The sequence below is a fragment of the Rousettus aegyptiacus genome, unplaced genomic scaffold (assembly GCF_014176215.1).
Source record: "Rousettus aegyptiacus isolate mRouAeg1 unplaced genomic scaffold, mRouAeg1.p scaffold_m13_p_3, whole genome shotgun sequence".
Taxonomy (NCBI): Eukaryota; Metazoa; Chordata; class Mammalia; order Chiroptera; family Pteropodidae; genus Rousettus; species Rousettus aegyptiacus.
The window spans coordinates 165,920,933-165,944,256 of record NW_023416306.1 but is presented as its reverse complement, the minus strand read 5'-3'; the positions used below and the strand labels follow the sequence as shown (position 1 = coordinate 165,944,256).

Sequence of the window (23,324 nt, the reverse complement as noted above, 5' to 3'; positions counted from 1 at the left end):
TAATCGTTTCACTAATAAGTTTTAGCATTTCACCCTTCTCTAAGGCAATTCTGTATATTTTGTCACCATCTTAGGTTTAACTATAGAGTATCAAGATAAAATACTAAGGTTTTTGTGAGTGAGGTTAAAAATATGAGAAAGGAAATTGAGTAAACTCTCACATCTTTACTCATGGGTTTTCGCTGGAAAAATGAGCTCCGGCCGGCCACTTTGTGCCTTGTTTCTCAGTGCATTAGGAAATGTTTCAGGCCACTCTTCCCAGAGTCTGGGAATATGGAGCAGCAGACAAGATACCTATTCTCAGAAATATAAACTATAGCTGGAAATGACTTTTGTCCTAAAAACAATGAGATTAGTACACAGCAGTAGGAGGTCATCGTGGCTGAGGGCAAGGCTGGCTTGCCAAGGCTGGGAATGAGTGGGAGGAGAGGTATGCTGGTTTCAGTGCTGAGCACTTTTTTTTCTTTAATCAATGAATTAGGCACTATTTAATCTGTGACTTACATACTATTTATTTTTAGTGCCATTTTACAAGTGAGGAAGCCAAAGCACAGATATCGAGTCACTTGTCCAAGGTCACATAGCTAATAAGTTAGCAGAGCCTGGGCCTAAGCCCAGGCAGTCTGGCTCCAGAGCCCAAGTTCTCAACCATGGTGGTGTACTGTGCACCAGGAAGTGTGGTGGCCTGGGCAGCGGGGACACTGTGTGTGTGTGTGGGGGGGGGGGTAAGTGTGGCACTCATTTGTTCAGCAAACATTTCATTCATCAAATAAGTCAGCAACTTCTACCTGCCAGACACTGCTAGGTCCTGAGGTAACACTAATGAACAAGACAGGCATAGTCTTCCCCATAACAATTTTTGGGTCTCAACTAAGAAAAGTCATTGAATTAATTACAGAGGGTGAGGTTGTCTAACTGGTCCCAGGACTGGGAAGACCACCATTGGAATCAACCTAAACGCAGGTGAAGGAAATCAGGACCACAGGGCCAGGAGGCGAGGGATTCTGGGAAGGGCTCCCAGGAAGAGGCGGAGCCTGAGGCAGGCAGGGCAGAGCGCTGGGGGCGAAGCTCTGCGGGGCGAGAGGTGGGTTGGGCCTGCCTTGCCAGCCCTGATAGGACGGGCTGAGGATTTTGAAGTTGATCCTAAGAGCAGCATGAAGCGGCTACGCAGTTTTAAGCAGAAGCAAACGGTAATCGGATTTCCATGATCTGTGTCATGCATTGAAGAGGAGCAGGGGTGGATTGGGAACCAGGCAGGAGGCTGACAGCCGGCCAGGGGAGAGCCCGAATCGCCCACAGAGAACCAAGAACCGAGTGTGAATATGATTATGGTGTCATTTCCGCAGGACTTGGTGACTGGGCGTGGGGAGAGGGCAGGAGGCGTCAGACCCAGGGGAAGGACCATGAGTTTAACGGTCTCTCCATTCCCACCCCGCTTGGGGAGGCTGAGCTGGATTCATGTTTCTTGGAAGGTTTAGAAAACCCTCCCTGGACTGGTTTAGAGCCTGGAAGAGAGTCCAATTCCATCATGTATGTCTAAGCTAATTTACCAAACAAATCTAAGAAAAGAGTCAATTCAGTGTCCCTCTCAGTCTGGGGCAAAACATGATATCCCGTGATTTAGGCAAAAACTATCAGCATCTTCTGTCATTTCTGCCCCGAGAGTCTCAGAGTCTCAGCTGCTTCCTGGTGCCCCATTTTCAGTGAGACGGGGCTGTTGGAACAATGAGCAGGGCCTGGAATCCGGCGGATGCGCATTTAACACGCAGGGTCACCAAAGACTCGCTGTGGAACCTCAGCTTCTCGGAGCCTCAGTTTCCGCATCTGTAAAATGGGGGTGGACAATAATATTCTTTGCGTGGGTGGGTGAGATGAAGTCACGTGTGCAGGAGTTTCCGGCCGGGGGCACGCCCATTCATGCATTAACCAACGGGGTGCCCGTCGCGTGGCGGGCACCGCCTCCAGCACTTCAATGCGAGCTGGACAGACCGTCCATGGCCTCACGGAATGTACGATTTAGTAGAGTGGACGGATCTTAAGCAGATAAGCTCACAAATATTAATATGTGCTATTACAAAGTGAAATAGCAATTAGAATATTAACCACACCACGATGGCTCGGGTCTTCTCATCCATGGTTAAGAGGTCGTTGAGCCGGGTGGGGGTGCCAGGCAGGAAAGCGAGGAGAGCCTCAGCAGCGTTCCGCTAGCATGTAAAGAGAATCTGGGGGATGAAATGGCTGACTTGACTCTGCAGCTTTGTGAATAACCCGTGGAGCAGGTGCACCTGGCATTCTAAAGCAGTTCCTTTTTATCCCCAGTCGCTGCCCATTTTATCTATGCTCCATGCCTGCTAACCCGGGTGAGCTTTCCCGCTGGAGCTGAGACACCCCTTCCTTCATGTGAGGTGCTGTGACTCCGACGTGGTCACCCCACTGCTGTGTCCTTCAGCTGGCCTCTCACAGCGAGAACAGTCTGAGTCGCACCTGGGGAAAGAGAGAAAATGCATTAACAGGCAGAGCACAAGTCACTGTTCATCCCAGGTTTAGGGTGCCCAGGATCTACCAGACAAATAAATAGGGTGTTTGCCGTAATGGTTAATTTTATGTGTCAAGTTGACTGGGCCATGGGATGCCCAGATATCTGGCTAAACATTGTTCGGGGTGTGTCTATGACAGTGTTTCTGGATGAGATTAGCATTTATACCCGTAGACCATGGAAAGCAGGCGGCCCGCCCCGGTGTGGTGGGCCTCATCCAATCTGTGACGGCCTGAATAGAACAAAAAGGCGCAAGAAGGGAGGATTCTCTCTGCCTGACTGTTTGAGCTGGAACACTGTTCTTCTGCTCTGGGACCAAGACTGTCATCTGCTCCTCTGGGTCTTGGGGCCTCTTGACTTGGACTGGAAGTACACCGTCTTCCCTGGGTGTCCAGTTTGCAGATGGCAGATCGGGGGACGTCTCAGCCTCCATAATCCTGTGAGCCAATTCCTTATTTTATATATAAATATATAAAAAGATGGTGGAGGAGAAACCCAAACAGGAGTGTCCAGGTAGGGGAGGAAGGCAGAGCTGCTGAGCAGGTGCTGGGGAGCACTGTGAGGAGCCCCCTCTCCTCATTGGGAGACCAGGGCACAGACTTGGATGGGAGGCCCATGGAACTCCTTAAGAAGTGTCTCACCTTTTTTTCACAGGAAAAGATACCAAGACTGGAAGAATAAGGGATGAGTGTCGTGTGAGGGGGTGAGCACTGTCACTAGAAGTGTTCAGAAACGGAAGCTAGAGCACAGAAGTGTTATCCACCACAGAAAAGTGCTCATTGCACAAGCTTCAGGCAAGGCTTAATCCAGTGGCTCGATGCGTGATTCACCAAAGCCCTGGCTTCTTCCCTCCTCTCTGCCTGCCAGGATGTTGGCTTCCTTGTGAGCCTGGGTCCCTGTGCTCACAAGATTTATGTCCTTGGCTGGAAGAGATGTGTGGCCAGTGCCCCTCAAGTCACAGGGCAGGTAAGCAGAGGGGCAGATGGCCAACTAAGAATTAAGGCACTGTCACCAAGATCACAGGGCCAGGAAAGCCAAGTGGCCAGCACCAGCACAGGTCCCCTGTGGGGATTATCTGGGAGAGAGGGGACTCCTGGGAGGAAGCGAGGCTGGGTGACTTCTCAGGTCCCTAGGGATCCTGTGACTTAAGCATGGAATACACACCTATCTAATGCCCAGTGTTTTGGGGAGACAGATGAGGTACCAGTATGGCTTTGTCTCAGGGCCACATGCCAGATGCCCCCTCAGAGCAAGACTTGGGTCTGTCTGGCAGCCTCTTCAAGGTGACCGGACTGGGAGGCAGCCTCAGTGGCTCCTGGGAGCTCTGCTGGGTGGGTCTCCTGTACCTCCCCCGTTCCCCAGAGCACATTCATCTTCCAGGCGGAGCCACTGCCAAGACCCAGTCACTTGGATTGCTCTCAATTGTCCTCTGCTCCACTAGGGGCCTTTAGGGGAGCTGAGAGCAGTGCAGTTTTCCTGTCATTGATGATTATATAATCCTGACTTGTCAGATGTGTGAGCAGCTCCAGGGCCATAAAGAGCATTTCACGCATCTGAGCTTAACTCACAAGGGCGAGGACCACAAGTCTGGGTAACTTCCAAGGAAGCAAGAGCTGGGGGGAAGCCCAAGATGGGCTTTACACTGGCTTCTTGGTGTTTTCGCATTTACTTGTGAAGTGATGGCCACGATTCGGGGTGGGCCTCGCCCTTCCCTTAGACTGAGCTCCTAGTCCCCTCGCCTCACGCAGCACCTCCGCAGACCCTGACCGGTCACAGCCCAAGCCCATTTCTTTGTTCAACCGGTCATCCAGGTCCAAGGGGGACTGTGGAGCCTCCCTCCAGGAGGTATGGTAAAGCAGGGGGATAAGGTAGCTCTGCTGGTGATACCTCAGACCACATCCTGTGTGGAAACGGGAGGAATGAGCCAGGCCCCCTGGGCAGGAGAGCTATCGGCGTACATTCATGCTATACTCATTTTCTTAAAACCTGCAAAGGGAGGCTGTGTACATTTAAATATGACCAAAAAAAAAAAACAATCTGAAAAGCCACTATTTTTAATTGGTTTTATTTAATTTTACATAAACCTGATTGGAGTTTAGTATGTAATTATAAGTCCAGTAACAATTCTACAAAAATGCACGTACAATGCCGGAATTCCTTAAAAGCAACTAATATCATATTCTTTTGCATAAAACATGCATTAATATTAACTGCCACATGTTGGCCGAAATCAGTCTCTACAAGAAGAGACGGTCCAATACAGTCAATAAGAAAACCAGCTGTGAACAGTAAGTAAAAAAGAGGTTTTCTGGTTAATGTAAAAGAAGGAACAGTACCTTTCAGAAACAGCCCTTCAGCACTGGGTGACTTGTTCTGTGCTGCACAGTAATGTGTCACTTCTCAGACTTGGTCCTGACCTGTCCTAAGTAAGGAATTTTCTGGTAGTTAAACATTTGAGAAGATAAAAACTTTCAGGCCACAACGGCGCACTGCTAGCCGCCCTGAGCTTTCCAGCCTCGCCTGCTGACTCTTTATCCACGAGGCCAGCTCAGGGCACACGGGAATCTCCAGTGGCCGTCAGACCTTCCAGGTCCACATGTCACTCTTCGCAAGGATATGTAATTAGGTGTGATGCAGAGAAACGGGATGGACCATGTCTTTGAGGCCTTGACTTTCTGTAGCCCCAGTTCGCCTCGTCCAGGGGTCAGTGGGCACTCACTGATTGCTGAACACACCAAGGAATATTAATACACACTTGTGGCCCCAAAGCCTCAAATGCTTGCAGTCACATACCTCAAAGTGTGTCATCTATTGTCAGGCAAGGCCTTGTTCCTCCAGAGGGAGAGCAACTGAGGGTTCTGTTTATCAAAAGGTAGTTTCCACACAGACAGAGGGGCTTTAAGGAGATTTCAAGCCAACTGAAAGGACTTCCCCTCAAGTATGGGGTTTTTGCAACATTCCATGAGGTTCTTCGAAAGATCTCGTAGTCACTAGGGAACCAGCTAAGGGCGCTGACGCTTATATACACACAGCTCATCATTCGCGCAGCCTGGGGCCTCGTTTGCACGCTCTTCCACACAGCCTCTTCGGAACGGGGCGCTCGCTGCCCTGATCACTACAAGGAAGCTGAGCCCGTATCTTTTTTTCTTCAGCACAATTTAAGGGGAAAAATAATAATTTATTGGGGTTCTAATAACATTTTCATAACAGAACAATATCAAAATAGTTTCGTTTTTAATATATGCTTATGAATATCCCTGATAATAGAAAGGAACCCAGAGGACTCTGTAAACCACTGAGATTTCACAGGGTAGTAGCCGGTCTATTTCTAGGCAGCAGAAGGGGGGCCAGAATGCTGGCGTTTTCTCCAGGAAGCCCTGTGAGCACTACGGCACTGAAATCCTCACATTCCAGTGCCAATAGAATTGTGAATGACATTTTCACTTGAAATTTATTAGCAGAATCCCTAACAAAGGCTGCTCCCTCAGCCCTGCAGTCGGCCAATCTCCCTGCCTGTAACAGACAGCCGGGACGGAAAGCCGTCTGTCCCAGCGACTCCAGAGGTTGGGCCCAGAGGAAACGTGTTCCGAGATCAACTCTGTGTCGTGACTGAACCTCAGAAAGCAGGGAGGCGGGAGAAGCAGCCCAGGCCTGAGGAAGCTTTGACCCAAGGCACCACGATCATAGGGGTGAGGGGACCCAGAGAGGGTCGAGCTGACAGGAGCAGAACGTCTGTGATGCCCCAAAGCGGGTCCCGGAAGACAGCAGCTCTGTGGCAGAGTAGACACATTTGGGAGTTAAAGAACAAATTATTAGAAAAGAAACTAGTTTACTTTCTCAAAACCAAATCAAACTTCCTAAAACTTAGAAGCAAATAACCCTGGGTGGACGGGAGGCGGGGTAGGGGCTGAAGTCTGTGGAATGAGTTGCTTTTAGCTGAGTCAGAAAGAAGAATGCTGGTTGCGAAATCAGCATCAACATTGTGGCTACTGTAGTTAAAGAGAGTGAAGGAAGCCCAAGGCCAGAGGAGGAGGCCGCTCCAGAGAGCGGTCAGGACGAGGACCAAAGGTGAAACAGGCCTTTTATTCCTGGAACGGTAAGTGGCATTTTCACTGGCCTGGACGAGAAGGCGCCACACTCCACTCTAGCTGCAATAATACTGCATCCCGTCCACTCTTCTCCTCTTTTTTGACTGAAATTCTTCAAAGAACTGCTGGATGTCCTCTCTCTTAACGACCTATTGACGAAAAGCAAAGCTTGGGAAAGAGAACTGAATTACAGAATACCAATACCCAGTTGTAACATTCGCAAACAAATCCAACAGTATTGCCTGATAAAAATTACTTTATGAAGAAGTACAAATTGGTACTTACGAAACCGCACAGGGATGTGAAGTACAGAATAAGGAATATAGTCGATAAGACTGTAACAACTGGACATGGTGCCAGGGGTACTAGACTAATTGGGGGAATCGCTTCATAAATTATATGAATGTCTAACCACTATGCTGTACACCTGAAACTAATATAAAATAATGCTGAATGGCAACTCCAATTGAAAAATAATAATAATAAAAAAAGAATTACTTTGATGTGTAATTAATTACACTATCTGCATTTTATAGAGAGCTCGTCCAGGCTCAGAGGGACGGGCCTGCGCAGGGCCACACGGCCCGGCGGAACGGCACACGGTGCCGCGTGGAGGCTCCACCACCTCCCTCGGCTTCCTCGTACGAAGAGGTAAAGGCAGGACCTCTGATGCTTGGAAGGGCAGATGAGACGTCATGCCCGCAGAACGCTGGCATATAGTAAGTTCTCAATAAATATTAGAGAAGAGAAGGGTGGCAGAACCAGCATAAAAGCTGAGAACCCAAAGGTCTAGACCCCACTCGCTCTGTCGTGACCACAAATGCCCTTTGGGAGCGTCCTGCGATTCTGCATAAGCACCCACAAAAAAAACCCAGTGTTTTGTTTTGAGATCTGTGTTGTCTTTACTGAGGAAAAGAAAAGGAACCAAAAAGCATTTCCCTTTTTGAGAGTCCAAAATTAAAGATGTTTGTATATAAACAGAAAAATAACTGGCAAAAGTTACTACTCAGTGAACAGGTACTCATTTTATGCAATGAGAAATTTACCTTCCATTTAATTGGAAAAAGGATTAGAGCATGATACACACCTGTTTATGACATGGGCAAAACAAAATACTAAAAATAAGAAAGTAAGACAGAGGGAAAATGTGAATAAGAAGTACACTGGGAGGGCCCCAGAGGAGTCCTGCTCGACCCGAGCGTGAGCCTTGCCGGCTGATCTGTTCCGAAGGTCTCAGGGCCAGCACCAGAGACAGGACGGTTGATTTTCTTTTTCATTATTAAGGTAACAGATGCATATTGTTATAAAAAAATGAAAGTGGGGCAGGGAGGAGGGCAAGAGAAAAAGAAAATAGTGAACGCATGTGAACAAGAGAGAGAAAGAGGTAAAGACAAGTAAGGAAGAGAACATTACGGTAAGTAAAATGAAAACCTCCCTCTCTCTCCCCAGGGGTACGTGCCGCTGACATACGCAAATAGCAAGATTAACTTGAACTTTCTTGGGGTAAGATACTTATTAATCCTCCAAACGAAGGAACTTAACATTTTCTCAGTACTCTACCATGGGCCAGGAGCTGACATGCCAGTTTCACAAGCACCAAGAGTAAAACTGCTGGTGAGCCAGTGAGGAATTAGAGCCCTAACAGATTCGAGACCTAGACGGCTAACACATTCTGAGACAAACTGCGGCCCAGAGCTCTAATGTACTTGGCTAAATGGCCTGGAAATGTACACTTATAAAACGCTAGTAAGATGCCTGGGAGTTCCAGCACGGAGGATCTGTCCTTACGCTGGATCACAAACATTAAACACTAAAGGCAAAACATTTCTCCCACTAGGTTCTGGTGGGAGGACACCTAAAAGCATATGTATTGCGTGCAAGGTTTGTTTTCTAGATGTCCCCAAATGGTCATGCAGAGTAGAAATGTTAGAGAATACTTGGGTTCAATAATAATTCATTGGATGGGTTTGTCTCAGAAAATGTGTAGTTTCTACGTGTTTTTTCAATAGTCAGACACACACATTAAATAGAGGCAGCCCACCATCTGAGAACATCTAGAACTTATTAGCATTATCTTCTGTGGACAAATACAACCACAGCAGATAAGTCTTATGGCAACTTAAGGTTTTTGTTTGTTCGTCTGGCAAAGATCCAGTTAGTAATGTCATGGAACAAATAATATAAACATAGTATTTTGTCTTTTTAAATCATCACACCAGATGATTACAGAATCCTCTCAGGAAGAGCGGCTCTAGTGATATCGAAGACCCATATATTAAAGATACATGTGAAGACTGGATAAAACTGTTTCAAATGTGAATGGAAAAAAAACAACATATTTATTTTCTTTCTTTTATGTGTCTTTAAGTAAGTGTAAAATATTTTAATAAAAAGCACTGTGACCACCAATGGCACAAGAGCAAAGGCTCACGGGCAGAGTCAAGAGCACGTGCTTTGACACATCTGAAAGACCACGACTGTTGCTAACAACAAAGAAGTTAAAATAGTTCCACCCATGAACGTTCTGTTCTTAGTTCTAGCAAGAGAGAAGCGTGAGCCTGCATTAGCGAGAACAGAGAAACAGGACGAGCTCTAGTTTAAGAACTGCTAGGAAGCAGGATGACCACTGCGCGACAGTGAAGAACGTGCTCTAAAACATGAGGGGGCCGTCTCAGGGAAGGTGGCCCTGGGACCCTGTCCACAAGCCCAGGCAGCTACAGGATCTTCTCACGTTTAGGGGAAAGAAGAGAATGGCCTAAAGTTGGATGGCAGAGGATTCTGCCGAGAAAGTTAGTCTCATGGCGCTTCTGGGTATCTGTCAGACCCATATCTGGCTTGATTTCTGCCTTGGATTTGTGTATCTGACTACAGCAGAGCAAAATGTTTACTGTCCACACGTACAACCTTAGGCCATGAAAAGAAAAGTAAATTTTGTTTTATGTCTGCCTTCAGAACACAGAAAAGTATTTTATTTATTTTTTCAATTAGTGTTCTACCATGATTGTTTTTCTATAACATATTTAGCATGTACTTAAATATTGAATATTTAAAAAATTTTTCAATCACAGCTGTCACTCAATATTATTTTATATTAGTTTCAGGTGTACAGCATAGTGGTTAGACACATATAACTTACGAAGTGATCCCCCCATTAGTCAAGTACCTACCTGGCACCATACATAGTTAATACAATATTTTGACTATATTCCCTATGCTGTACTTTACATCCCTGATAGAAGAGTATTTTAGAAAAAAATTCATCACAAATGTATGAATACTAAAGGGCTAGGAAGTATTGGCGAATTCACCTGGAAGGTTAATTTAAAACATTATACACTGTAGAGTCAATGTTCCCCTAAAAGTATATAGATTTTCTTGCTAGCAAAAGAAATGTTTTAGTCCCCCAATTATAAAGTTCTTGTATCCTAAACTATAGAGCACAGAATCCCCCGGATGGGGCCTGGCTTTGATTTGTTCCTGCCTGGTCACTTTTCCTTCCTCCTCCTAGGATCCCTGCTTGAAGGTCAGGATGGGCAGCATCAGGGTGGCTGACCCAGTGGCCTTCTCCCGAGCTACCACGACCCCCTCCAGACCCTGTGTGACTGCTGTCCGTGCGCTCCTTCCGGCCTAGGGCTGGGCAGGGCTCCCGCCGCGGCCCGTCTGTCGGTGTTTCCCCACCTCTCGCTGAATCCCTGAGCTCTGCCTGCATTAAACTCTCAAGTATCCAGTTTAAGACACACTTTTTTTTCAAGAAAGAAAATAAACAGTTTACTCAAAACATGCAGGCTATGATTAAAATTCTTTAACTCAACATACCGTGCCTTCGTCAGCAAATCTCTTGAGATAGTCTTTAAGTTCAGTCTTCAAGTCATTATATTCTAAACCAAAACAACAGAAAAGGACTTAAACTTCAGATAAGCGGTGTGCTTTTAGAAACAAAATACTTCTTCACCACTGATGAGTATATTAATAGTTTAAACTAAATTTTTCTTTAAGTGAAACCTGCGAAAAAACTGTTCCCAATTTCTCCCAAATTCTTTCATTTTGATACCTGGAACCCATTTTCGTTAAAAACAAAAACAAAAACCTCAAAAGCCAGAGATATCCTCATTCCCAAAAACATTAGCTAAGAATTTGTTCAAGGACTTCCTATCTCTCTGGAATTCTAATATTTGAAATAACCCCAAACTTGTGAAACATTAAGTTTTAAAACTTGTACATTCACTTGACAGATCCGTCAAGAGGATCCTTGAAGACTACAAAAATCATTTGGATGCAGCCTTCATCCTCGAAAAGCTTTTAGTCTAATAAGGACAAAAGGAAGTTAATCAAATAGTTACAAATAATAAAAATGATCAATGCCAGAAAAGGGACACAAAGGTGGTGGCGTCCCCAGAGAAACTGGCTGGGACGAAAACCTCTAAATAAGCTGGGAGTGCAGGGTGGAGGGTGGAGGGGCAGGACGTAAAGGCCTGCGGTTAAAGGTTTGGGAATATTTTCCTCTCTAGTGGTTTCCTGTGCACCAGTGAAGCAACCTCAAGAACTGTCAAAAAGATGACATGTACTGCTCCATGAAAATTATTTTTCATTGGAATGAAAAAAGAAGTTGATTCTCTAATATTCGTTACTCGCACATCTACCCTTAATCTAAACAGCACGTGTTGTGGTTTCTCAGACACATAATCATTCTGGTCTGTAACCCTGATTCAGTGGTGACTGCAACTGAGTACCCAGCAACACTACAATTAAGCAAGTGCAGCTGAGGTCTACTATACAATTCCGATTGAACTATTTTTGTATTAAATGAAAACAATAGGTATTTGTTGTCCTTATACATATATGTTTTTTTAGTAGTGAAGGAAACTTTATGAACATCATGAATTTCCACATTCGAACAGTACTCACCACAAATAAGTTCCACTTGTTGGACTCTGCTCATGCTGTTGAGGGTGTCCATTAAAGGGTCTGTCCTGTCGGCTGCCTGGTCAACCTTGCCCTTGTTTTCATAAGCCAAAACTGTGTCATATTCATCTGTCAGGAACAGGACATCTAGGTCGCCATACATTTTCTTTAAAAAATAAAACGTTTCTCCATTAGAACTGTGTCATTCTCAGAAAGTAAGTCTCATGAGAATCACTAAAAATTTAATTTTTGTAAATTGACTCTCAGAAAACCCTGAGCCTTTGAACACAGAGTTGCTTGAGTGATTTATTCTTTTTGCTCAAATCTCTCTTAGAACTATCCCAACTGCCTAGTAGATGTTGTATGATCCAAGACAGCAGTGCCCAAACTTTTTGGCACGAGGGACCGGTGCTCCTATAGAATCTAATGCCTGATGATCTGAGGCGGAGCTGAGGCGGTGATGCTAGTGCTGGGGAGCGGCTGCAGACACAGACGAAGCTTCACTCACCCGCCCATCACTCACCTCCTGCTGTGCGGCCCGGTTCCTAAAAGACCAGTACTGACTCGTGGCCCAGGAGTTGGGGACCCTTGGTCTAAGAAATCTTTACTTAAAAACCACTGACTTACTGTAACTTTCAGGCAATTTGTGTTTCCAGAAAATTCTATGATATAAAAAAGCTAAGAACTGCTTTTTTCCCACTGCCATGAAGATAAGTAAAAATGCTAATTCTTCATTTCTTCCACAAGTATTCAGATTGCAAATACTATTTCACAAATTTGCTTAATAGACATTTTTTAAGTTCTCTATCAATTTCATAAATACACTTTTCAGATGTTTCTATTTTAGGCATCAGTCTCTAAAACATACTAACATTGAACTTGATCTAATACTTACCATACAGTCTTTGCAGGTACATAACTTGCTACGCCAGTTCAGGGGCCAATAGGTGGCAGCGTCCTTCTTTATAAAATGCTTAGCTTGAAGCTCCTGAAGTTTGCAGTCAGACTGTGATCCCGTGTTGAGACGTTGATTCTTAAATGCTGTCTGAAATAAAATTAAGTTTTGAAGTATGTTTTTTAAACTATTATAGTTTGATTTTGTAAAATGATTTCTTTAGGCAAAGGATACAATGCTACAGAGCTTACAGAATTAATTTTGCTTAAGTTTGATTTCTTTTATGGCTCTTATTTCATATGTTACCTGGAGAGCAGATTCAGAACTAGAGCTGGTACATGGTTCATTAGTCTGCTCTGCTTTAACTTCCTTGACAGCATCCTTTCCAGGTTCTGGAACATCCTCTTTGAGGGTACTATCTTGATGGTCTCCATTTTCAGGTTTAATAACTTCCTGATCACCTACTCCATCGACATTCAGCACCAACCCATCATCCTCGGCAGACACCTTGGTTACTATAGGTTCAGTGAAAACACACACACGCGTGCACGCACACGCACACACACACACAGACCTATTAGACAATGAAATCACTTTGCCTAATTAAAAAATATTTCAGAATCTGGAAAAGGAGAGAGTCAAACTTAATTTCTAGAATAATGAGAAAGAACATATCGGCCTTTTTTTTAGGTTATGCCTGCCTAACCCAAAGAGTTCAAATTGAAGTTTGTTTAAAAATGGCACTACTTAAGCACTTTATATGTAAAGGAGAAAGGAAAATACTATAGACATTAAAGAGAGATGGGATACCTCAAGAAGCAAGAGGCAGTAGGGAAGATATCTAACTGCAAATACAAGTAGCAGGGTAGTTTTGAAAAGACCACCAGCTTTACTTTGGAAACAGAGGCAGAAACACTGTGATAGAGAGAAGAGAAACGATAAAGGAGCTAATGGTGCATGACGGCATTTCAATTTGATAGATGAAGCCATGTGCTGACAGGGAAAAAAATGGAGGGAGTGGGGAAGGTCAATTAAGAAAACTCAATGAATAAGAAATAGACACATCTCCAGTGAAAAGTGAGAGCTAGAAATGAGAAGGGTATGGACAGAGAGAGGGAGCACCAAATTTTAGAACTTTGAGATAAATTGAAAAGGGTAGGATGAGATCTTAGGTATGGCTATGCTGCTTGTGGTTTGTATGGTGAATTGTTCCCTGAAGGGCAATAAATTATGAGGCCAGAGCAGCAGATGCTGTAAGTAACCGCCACTTTAAAAATTCAGTAACACATAGAATATTACAAAAAAATACAGAATATTTAATGCGTCCGAACCATTCATTGCTGATTAGTTGGTTTGGGTCAATTTCTGAGTATACGAGTTTCACTAGCACGAGTTCGTGGCACACCAGCTCCACAGAGACACCTACCTGCCAGCTGCGCAGCGTAAGCCCACAAGAAAGAGCAGCGTTTCATACAAGCCTGGCACACCATCTCTTGGAAATCCCCACTCTCGGGGGGAACAGCACCAAGATGCTGTGAATACAGAAAACTGACTATTTTCCTTGTGATCTCCAAGTTGTCCAAAATGCTTGTTATTTTATAAACAAATATCGTAACAGTACACTGATCATATCTTTATAGTATATGTCTAGAATAGTAACTATAATGTAAAAACATAACACGATTTAAAGCAAAGATTTTTTCTCCCTTTGTGAAGACACTGGCTTTTAAAGGTCAAAGCTTTCCTTACCCTTCCATGGAACCAGTCTTCACAGACTACACACTGGATCATCTCATCTGGAATCTAACATGGAAAAGCAGTTTGCGTGTTAATGATGACAGTGAATTCTGGGACATGGAAGTAAATCTGGCACACAGTGGAATTACATTAATAATTCTCTACTAAATCTGTGAGGCCGCTACCCATGGGCATATCCAAGGGGAAAATCCATGGGCATATCCAAGGGGAAAGGGAAAGGTCAAGGGGCCAAAGAGAAGCTCATTCTCTACAGAGATAAGCGCTTTGCAAGCGACTGTCAAAGCTCTTTCACATTAGTTAATATCTGATTCTCATAAAACTTTATAAATAAGCCGTGTATTCTCACATATACATGAACCCAGGCCCAGGGAGGTAATACAAATTGACCAATACGGAATGTGACAACTGGGACTTTTTACCATGATATGCTGCCAGGTAAGTGAAAACTAAATGTTACAATCTCTTGAAAAAACAAACAGCGACAACTCCCCTGATTTGAATAAATTAAATAATTAAATTCTGGCCTAGGAAAATTATGTACCAAAGGGCACAGACTATTTTTAGAATGATTTTCCTTTTATTCACAGACTTCCATATCAGCTGATTAACATTCCAATGTTTAGTCTGCTTCCCCGTTATGGTGTCTTAAAGGAAACAAAAACATATCTATCCATGTTTATATATGGCTGTTTTATTCCTTCTTCTGCCTTGATCAACTTATTCATCTTATTTTCTTTTGATTCAACAGTGTTATAACACTTTACTCCATACCTTAAGATATCCAGTTGTAAGGTTTTATCTTTGTTAACTCAAAGATATCTTCAATTTTTTTCCTCTAAATAATTTGGTTCAATAATTACAGTTTTAAGACAACATAAAGCAAGGACGACGGCTAATTTTTCTAAATACAAAGATTCCTCCAAATCAGTAAACACATAAGCAAGACCAGACTCAATCACAATACGGGCCAAAGATATGAAAGAACAATTCCGACAGGTTATTAATATGTATGATAAACTCACGAAAGGACACATAACCTTACCTATGATCAAGGAAAGTAAAATTTTTAAAAGATACTGTTCTTTATCCATAAGAATGGCAAAATTTTAAGACTGTTAATATGTAGGGACGATGAGAATGTTGGGAAAAAACAGTATTATGTACTGTTGGTGGTCGAACCCTTTTTATAAATGTAATCACAATTTTAAATACAAATATCCTCTGCCACATCAATTTTAACTCTAGGTATCCATTCTATATAACTCCCTGCAAGAGTTTACTCAGTTATATGACTGTATAAAGATGTTCACTGCAGTTTTCTTTATAATACTGAAAAAACTGACAATGTCAACCTGCTATAGAACAATTAGGTAACTGACTTATGGCATGTCAAATTATGGAATACTCTGCTGCAATTAGAATGAGGTTGATTTGTATTTATGACGTGGACGATATCTAAGATAAACTAGTAAGTGAGAAAAGCAAATTGCAGAAGCGAATGTATAGAATTTTCACTTGTTACAAGAAAAGGAAACTATAAACTGAAAAATCACTCACACGTGGACAGAAAAAGGTCTAAAAATATATACACCAAAAAGTGTGAACGGCGGTTGTCTGGGAGTGAGGAAGAACTCTTTAAAATTTTTTTGTATATTTCTAATTGAAATTTTAAAGAGGATCCAATTTGTATCTCCAATTTCTTTCCTTCCAGGGAGGCAAAAAATTGAAGGGCATTTTTGGAAAGTCGGGGAGTGGAGCGGGCAGGCAATGAGGGAGCAGAAGGGGTAAGGTCCTAGCCTTGAGAAAATCCTACTCAATATTTCATTCCCGTGAGGCAAGAATGAGAAGAATGGTTGAGACCTGTACCAGTTACAGTTACAGCCCAGATTCATCAGAAGGGATAAATGCAGAATCCTTTCACAATCCCCCAACCCCCCAGCAAACAACTACAGAGGCCCAAATATGACAAGAGACTGAGTAGTGAAGGCTAGAGATGACACAGTCCTATGTGTTAATCCCCAAGTCTCTTACCTCATCTTCAGGATCAGGATAAGGTCTCTTGCAAATGCAGTACAATCCAAAAAAGTTGTCATTGTATTTATTGCCAGAATTTATCTTTGCTTTGTCCTGAAAGATATTAATTTCAATATATATAATATGTTCTAACTTAAACTATAATTTCATGCATTATGAAATTTCTGCATTCAATAAATTTCTACAGTAAATATCTTCTCCATGGAAGCTGGTTTTTAACTTTCAAAATACAAAGAAAAAGAATTCACTCCTATTAGAGGGACATTTTCCCCAAGATATAGGGAAAAAAGAAAAATTATTTTTTTATCTTTTTTGTAGCAACTGGGAGAAACTGAACACACCCATGTAATAAAATAGTAATAAAAGTTAATCATGAGTACTAATTTTAAGTTAACTGACATTAGCCTGGAATTTCAAAGTACTTCTTAACGCCCAGCTGTATAGCCGAAGCCCCCAGGTTAGCAAGAGGTAAAAATAAAAAGCAGTCAAGAAAGTCGTCAAAAATAACCTTCAAAAAAGGCGAAAAGCAAGACAGTTTTAGCAATGATTGAATATAAAATCCCTTCCTTTCTCTTCATTTCTGTTATTTCACTAAAAGTTACTGTATAAACATAGTTCTTATTAGGCAAAAAGCAGTGAAAAGCTCCTGTGTGCACCTAGCCCACATTATTACCAGGTTTGATTTATTCATTTTTTAAAAGCCTTAGAGCATGAGGACAACCAACATAATTAAACCTAAATTACTTCAAAGAACATTCCCCCAAAACTTTTCATATTTATTACAATCTATATTATAGACTCTGAACAGGTTAGTTTTCCAACAGGGTGAAAAATGGACTCTAACGATGATTTGCCAATTTGCGAAGAATAAGCATAAGAACTTCCTTTCTGGAAAATATTTGGCTTTTATCAACTCTGTCAAATATCGTCTCAGCTACTTCTAATGCCTTTATAGTTACAGTGCTTACTTACAGGAAATAATTTGCATTCCAAATTTTTAAACTTGCTGTTTCCACAATCACAACGAAAATTTCTGAAACAAAGAAGGAAGAGCCAATTTTAATTTTTCTTTTAAATCTAATGACTTCTTGGACGTGGTTCCATAGCGTAGCAGTTAGCACATCTGCTTTACACACAGAAGGTCATGGGTTCATGCTCCAGTGGAGCGATGGTCCATGGTCTACAGCCATGCCACCCTGAACAAGCCCAATGTCTGATCCTGGAAGCTAAGCAGGGTTGGGCCTGGTTAGTAATTGGATGGGAGACCACCTACGAAGACCAGGTGTTATAGGCATAACTAATAATAAAATAATAACATTAAAAAAAAATCTAATTACTTCTTCCCTTTCAACTCATTTCTTGGTTGCTGCTCATGTATCCAAGTCAGAATTTCTCCAGGCACATAACAATAAAAGATTTGATAATTCTGGAAATTAACTTGCAGAGACAAATATCTGTATCACGCCCACAGACACAAGTAAATTAATGGCAGAGAAGTATGAGTTGTTTGAATTCGTATCATATTTTAAAAGGCTCTTGAGAAAAACTATCGTCTCAAATTATAGAAAACAATTATAATAAATTTTCCTGGTGCACAGCTACTTTGAATGAACAGCAAGATTGAGAAAAAAGTGCAGCTGGGAAAGAATTGAAACATTTACAAAGTATTCAGCACCAATCTCTAACTGTCTTTACCTTTTTGTGTATAGCTCAAATAGTTTGTGACTTCCATGACATTCATAACTGCAAGCGAGGCAAATTCCTGCTGGTTCTTCGCCTTCTGGGGTGCAGGTGCTACAGGCATACAGTGCTTGTCTCTTTACTGAGCCCTAAAAAAGACCCGAAATGGGAAAAGAGAATTAATGCAATATGGCACAGTTACCTAATATTCATACTGTGATATGAGAAATCATTGAAAACGGATTACCTGTGGTCAAGATCTTCCTGTAAAAACCACTAAGACTAAAAAGCTTATACGAGAGTACTAAAACACTTTTGCATGTTTCATTATCACTATATATACTATACTAGTGCTTGTTTTCATACAATGTTTTCTTAAAGTGAGAGGCAGTTTAATATTTTCAGTCAACTAAGAATAAGCTAATTTGCTTAATCATTTTTTTTACCTCACATAATTGCAAGGACCTTGTCAGTTTACAATCTATTATTTTTTTTTATTTTTTCACCTACAGCATCTGGTCTTCCTAGGTGGTCTCCCATTCAAGTACTAACCAGGCCCGACCCTGCTCAGCTTCTGAGATCGGACATGATTGGGCTTGTTTGGGGTAGCATGGCCATAGGCCTGCTTAATCATTTTAACACATGAAAATGTTGGACAATGTCTGTATGTTTCTGTTAAGTAATATCACACTTTAATTTTGGAAAATGCTGTGATTCCACCAAAGAGCAAATCAGTGCATTAAAAGAAGCCCTTCGATTTTCAGTAGATTCATGTTGAAGTACTTAGAGTTATAGTGTCATGATATCTGGAACTTATTTTAAAATGGTTCAGCAAAAAAAAACAAAGAAAACATAAAGAAAAAATAAATGTGATAAAAATGTTTAAAAGTTAATATATGAAAGAGGTACACAGGTATTCACAATATTATTCTTTCAACTTATTGGTAGATTAAAAACGGTTCAAAAGAAAAAGTTGAAATAAACAGGCAAAACTCTTAGAAATCTTGATGATGGAGTCACAGGAACGCTTATGGGATGCCAGTAGTGTTCTATTTCTTGATCCAGGTGGTAGGTACCTACGTGTTTTTTTTCAACCCAACACATAATTCGGGCAAGTTTTCATGTATTTTACTACAATTAAAAGAACATTTTAAGGAAGCCTGTTTTATCATGCTGACTACACTTCAAAAATAGCTTATGAACAGATTTCTTAAAGGAAAACAGAGAAAAATTTGTTCTACTCGTGACCAAAGGTTTTAAAATACCGTCTAACATCTGTGACTATCTCAGGATACCAGGTGTGTTAAAAAAATCTAACCATTTTGTAGTATAAACTCGACTTGTCAATGATGACAACTGGTATTATGATCTCAGTCCACACCCCACAAAGACCCCAAGACTCCTCATTCTACTCCACTGCCTGGAAGCGACCGTCTTCATCCTACCAATTCTCCTCCCCTCTCAGTTTTCTTCTATCCGCCTCAATCTGCTTTTGTACCTAGAAATATAGGATGAGTCACCCGACACTACATCACACCCCCTCAAATCCTTGCTCACAACGTTTTCCAAATGCCAAATTTCCTCTTCACGCAGATCTTTCTCTCCTCTCCTCCTCTCCTTTGCCAGTGCCACCTGCTGTTTTGGTTCCGGTCTATCCCCACAGGGGGCCGAGGGCAGTACGACCAGGTGCTTGCTTTGTCTCGCCAAAAAACTACCAGTGAGCACTGGTCAAACTAAATTGCAGAGGAACTAGCTGTCAAGGAGCCCAGCCCACAAGAGGAGGTTATCAAATCCAGGGCTGACTCTGCTTCGACTTTCCCATTCGGTTCCTAATAAACACTCTTAGGATGCGAAAAGTAGGGACAAAGATGTTCGGATTCTAGAGGTCACAGGGATGGTTTCATGAACAGCAGCCGGGTCACACAGGGGAAGAGGGAAAGAGGAGCTGTTCAAAGGCCAAAGCCTGGGAATCCTGAGCGGGGAAGGCAGGGGGGCAGGGGGGAAGGGAGGCGGGGGTGGGGAGGGCCTGTCGGACACAAGCTACCTAGGGTGACCCAGAAGCCGAGGGAAAAGGGCAGCTGGGCCCGGGATGGGGAAGCCTACGACGAACGGCGGCCTCGGACCACCACGGGCAAGCTGGCCGTGGCAGGTGGGAACAAGACAAGTCTAGTCGGGAAGAGAAGGATCCGCGAGGGCCCCGCCCCGCGCCCACCTGCGAGTAGGAGCACTTCTCCGAGTCGCTACCGCCCAGTACGGCGCACGCCTCATTCTCCAGCTCCTCGTCCTCCTCGAGCACGTCGACCAGCGACACCACGGGCTCCAGCTCCGACTGCCGCCCAGCAGGGCCCTCAGCGCCCGCCATCCTCAACTGTCACCAGGACCGCAGCTCTGCGCCGGCGGAGGCGGGAAAAGCGGCCACGAGAGGCGTGGCCGGAGGAGGCGGGCCCTGAGTGCCTGGAGCCAATCCCAAAGAAAGGAGGCAAGGGGAGGGGGAGGAGCGACTTCCAACGAACGGAAGTCACTCTTCTCCCTTCTCCCGCCCGCGGCCGCGGCTGGCTGGTTTCCGCTTCCGGGTGGTACTTCCCTATAGCGCTTTCTGGAAGTTCAGCTGTTGCTATGGAGCTGTTGGCGGAGTTTGTCGGGCCAGATGGGCAGTTGCAGCAGCTACGGGTCCCCTGTGAGGCGCCGGGCGACGCCGACCCTTTCCAGGGCCTGCTGTCGGGCGTGGCCCAGATGAGGGAGCTGGTGGTCGAGCTTTTTGACTCTCTGGTACAGCGGGAACCGCAGGGGAGAGTGGCGGCGGCTCCAGATGAGGCCCTGGACGGTGAGCTCTGAGACGGTGCGCAAGCGGCTGGAGGGCGGGGCAGGGAGGTCCCGGGAAATCTGTTCGGGGTGCGGGTGCAGAGTAGCAGACTTAAAAGTGGGCCTTGGAGTTGGCGGTGGGGGATGAGGGAAATTGTTGGTACCTTCTGCCACATTTGGGCAGAATCTGGGCCGATTTATCTGGGCTGCTTCGACCCAGGCATTTTAACGACTCTCGTTTCATTTATATCACGAAAACGTGCTGAACGCCTGCTACTCTGTGCCACGCACTGGGGCTGAGCTGTGGAGAAAGAATGAGAAGAATGCGAGTCAGTTACTCTCCTTGTGGAACTCAGACGTCTAAGGGATTAGACAGGCAAACACTCCTATTAAAGAGTGGAAGTATGACCCCAGGGCAATCTGTAACTATTGCAAACCGAGAGAACCCAGGAGGGCTTCAAAGAGAGCATGACTTTTGAGCCGGGTGTTGAAGGTCGAAAAGGAGTTTTACCAGGTGTGAAATTAAAAACGTGTGTATGACTGCTGTCTATTGCAGAATAGGAACAGGTTCTGAAGATTGGGACAGATATCAGTTTAACAAGTCTTAACACCTGAGCAATACTTTCCCATATTCCGGTTTTGCAGATGCAGTTTGAAAGTAGAAATGTGAAGTTTAACTGCATTAGTATTTTTTTTTAATCTTATCTTGAATGCAAAAATAGGTACATTTTGACTGCCCTGAACTGAAGAACCTAAGAACTAAATATTGGAGTCAGGACTTAACTCTTCTGCAGAGGAGCTTAAACTGTATTTTCCTTTTCTTTCTATCTTTTTAACATCTTGATAGTCCCAGATAATGTGAAGGAGCCTATTCAGTACATTTCACTTTGTTCAGACAATAGCTTGCTTCCATGAGTAAGGTCATTAGGCGTTGTCACATAATTGAAGGTGAAATCCTGTTTCTTGGCTCCAAAAGTACCTCTCTAATCTGTTGAAAATGTTTTCATTGGCATCAGGACAAGAAAGAGTACAGCTAGAGCCCTTTTTAAAAAAAATCTGTTGTTACTTAGTGGAAAAATAACTGCCACCTGTTCTAATGGTGGGGCAGTAATGTCTTTCAGTAGGGGACATGTTTTTGTATTATTTGCTTAATGAAATCCCCATAAAGCTTAGATTTGAATTCCTTTGTTAAAAGTAACAAGATATAAAATGGTGAATTTCATGTTATATGAATTATTTAACAAATAACATACAAAATTTTAAAAATTCTAAGTACTAAAGAAAAGTAATAGAACCTGACACTAAAAATGTCAATAATTCAATTACCAAAATGTACAAAGGATTTGAATAGACAATTTTCCAAATAAGATATGCAGGGCCAATAAGCACATGAAAAGATGTTCAACATCATTGGCCATCAGGGAAATGCAGATCAAAACCACAGTGAGATCCCACTACATGACACTGGGGTAGCTATAATCAAAAAGAGCAAAAACAAGTGTTGGCTAGATATGAAGGAATTCGAGCCCTCCCCCATTGCTGGAAATAAGCATTAAATGGCGTGGCTTTTTTGGAAAAGATTTTGGCGATTCTGTGATAAGGTGAACATAGAGTTACCATCTGACCCAGCCATTCCACTCCTAGTTCCACTCCTAGTTCTCCATACAGAATTGGAAACATAGGTTCACACAAAAATTTATACACCAGTGTTCACAGCGGCCATTATTCATAATAACTAAAAAATGAAAACATCACAGGTGCCTATCAGCTGATTAGTGGATAAACAAAATGTGGTCTGTCCATACGGTGGAATGTTGTTCAGTAATGATAAGGAATGAAGTACTGACACATGCTACAACATGGATGACCCTTGAAATCATGCTAAGAGAAAGAAGCCAGATGCAAAAGGCCATATATCATATGATTCCATTTATATGAAATGTTTAGAATGGACAGATCTATAGAGATAGAAAGGAGGTGGTTGCCAAGGACTGAGGGGACTGGAGAGTGACTACTAATGGGTCTGGGATGATGAAAGTATTCTAGAATTAGATCGTGGCGGTGACTGTACAACCTCGTGAACATACTAAAAATCAAAAGCCGCATACTTTAAAAGTGAATTTTGTGCTTATATGAATTATATCTTTAAAAAAAGTGAAAGAAAGGAAAGGTTTAGACACAAAATTACTGAAAGCTTTTTAATGATACATCTTTAAAATCCAGAATACTCATGGTTTTATTAATCCTAAAGTGAAATGAGCTCAACCATTTTAACTATATTTCTTTCAACCAATGAACATATTGTCATACAACAAATATTTATTTTAAAAGGTGATGATGAAGATGATGCAGAAGATGAAAATAACATTGATAACAGAACTAACTCAGATGGACCATCTGCAAAACGGCCAAAACCACCATCTTAATAATAACTTATGAAATTTGAAAGACTACTAGTTATCACACACTGACATTTAAGGAAGACTTGTGCTCTGACTTGGAAAAGCATTTGTTTTGTACTGCTGGGACAGTTTTGTCAAAGAAAAAAAACAATAAATTTTATTTCCAACTAAGGAAGTTGTAATAAATGTTTAGCGATGAATCTGTTTTCTTGAGTGAGAAATTTTAG

At 42.8% G+C, this 23,324-nt stretch overlaps 2 protein-coding genes across 2 annotated transcripts; one reads left to right on the top strand and one right to left on the bottom strand.

Annotated features, from left to right (window-relative positions):
- Nucleotides 1-4,585: 4,585 nt before the first annotated feature.
- On the bottom strand, nt 4,586-20,470 carry UBR7 (ubiquitin protein ligase E3 component n-recognin 7). Its single transcript, XM_016145473.2, has 11 exons — nt 20,106-20,470; nt 17,909-18,042; nt 17,186-17,246; nt 16,211-16,306; nt 14,171-14,224; nt 13,848-13,953; nt 12,728-12,936; nt 12,422-12,571; nt 11,530-11,692; nt 10,441-10,502; nt 4,586-6,773 (listed from the first exon to the last, which is right to left on the bottom strand). Exons 1-11 carry the CDS (start codon nt 20,253-20,255, stop codon nt 6,681-6,683), a joined length of 1,278 nt encoding a protein of 425 aa, XP_016000959.1. The 5' UTR covers nt 20,256-20,470; the 3' UTR covers nt 4,586-6,680.
- On the top strand, nt 20,446-23,268 carry GON7 (GON7 subunit of KEOPS complex). Its single transcript, XM_016145474.2, has 2 exons — nt 20,446-20,717; nt 23,027-23,268. Exons 1-2 carry the CDS (start codon nt 20,510-20,512, stop codon nt 23,119-23,121), a joined length of 303 nt encoding a protein of 100 aa, XP_016000960.1. The 5' UTR covers nt 20,446-20,509; the 3' UTR covers nt 23,122-23,268.
- The last annotated feature ends 56 nt before the right edge of the window (nt 23,269-23,324 follow it).

Excerpts from the sequence above, each read along its gene's own strand:
- UBR7 (XM_016145473.2), bottom strand. The coding sequence starts at position 20,255 with ATGGCGGGCGCTGAGGGCCCTGCTGGGCGGCAGTCGGAGCTGGAGCCC. Across the intron at positions 14,225-16,210 it reads ATCCTGATCCTGAAGATGAG|ATTCCAGATGAGATGATCCA; the intron begins GTAAGAGACTTG and ends TTTCCATGTTAG. Across the intron at positions 6,774-10,440 it reads GATTTGCTGACGAAGGCACG|GTCGTTAAGAGAGAGGACAT; the intron begins GTATGTTGAGTT and ends TTTCGTCAATAG.
- GON7 (XM_016145474.2), top strand. The coding sequence starts at position 20,510 with ATGGAGCTGTTGGCGGAGTTTGTCGGGCCAGATGGGCAGTTGCAGCAG. Across the intron at positions 20,718-23,026 it reads TCCAGATGAGGCCCTGGACG|GTGATGATGAAGATGATGCA; the intron begins GTGAGCTCTGAG and ends TTATTTTAAAAG.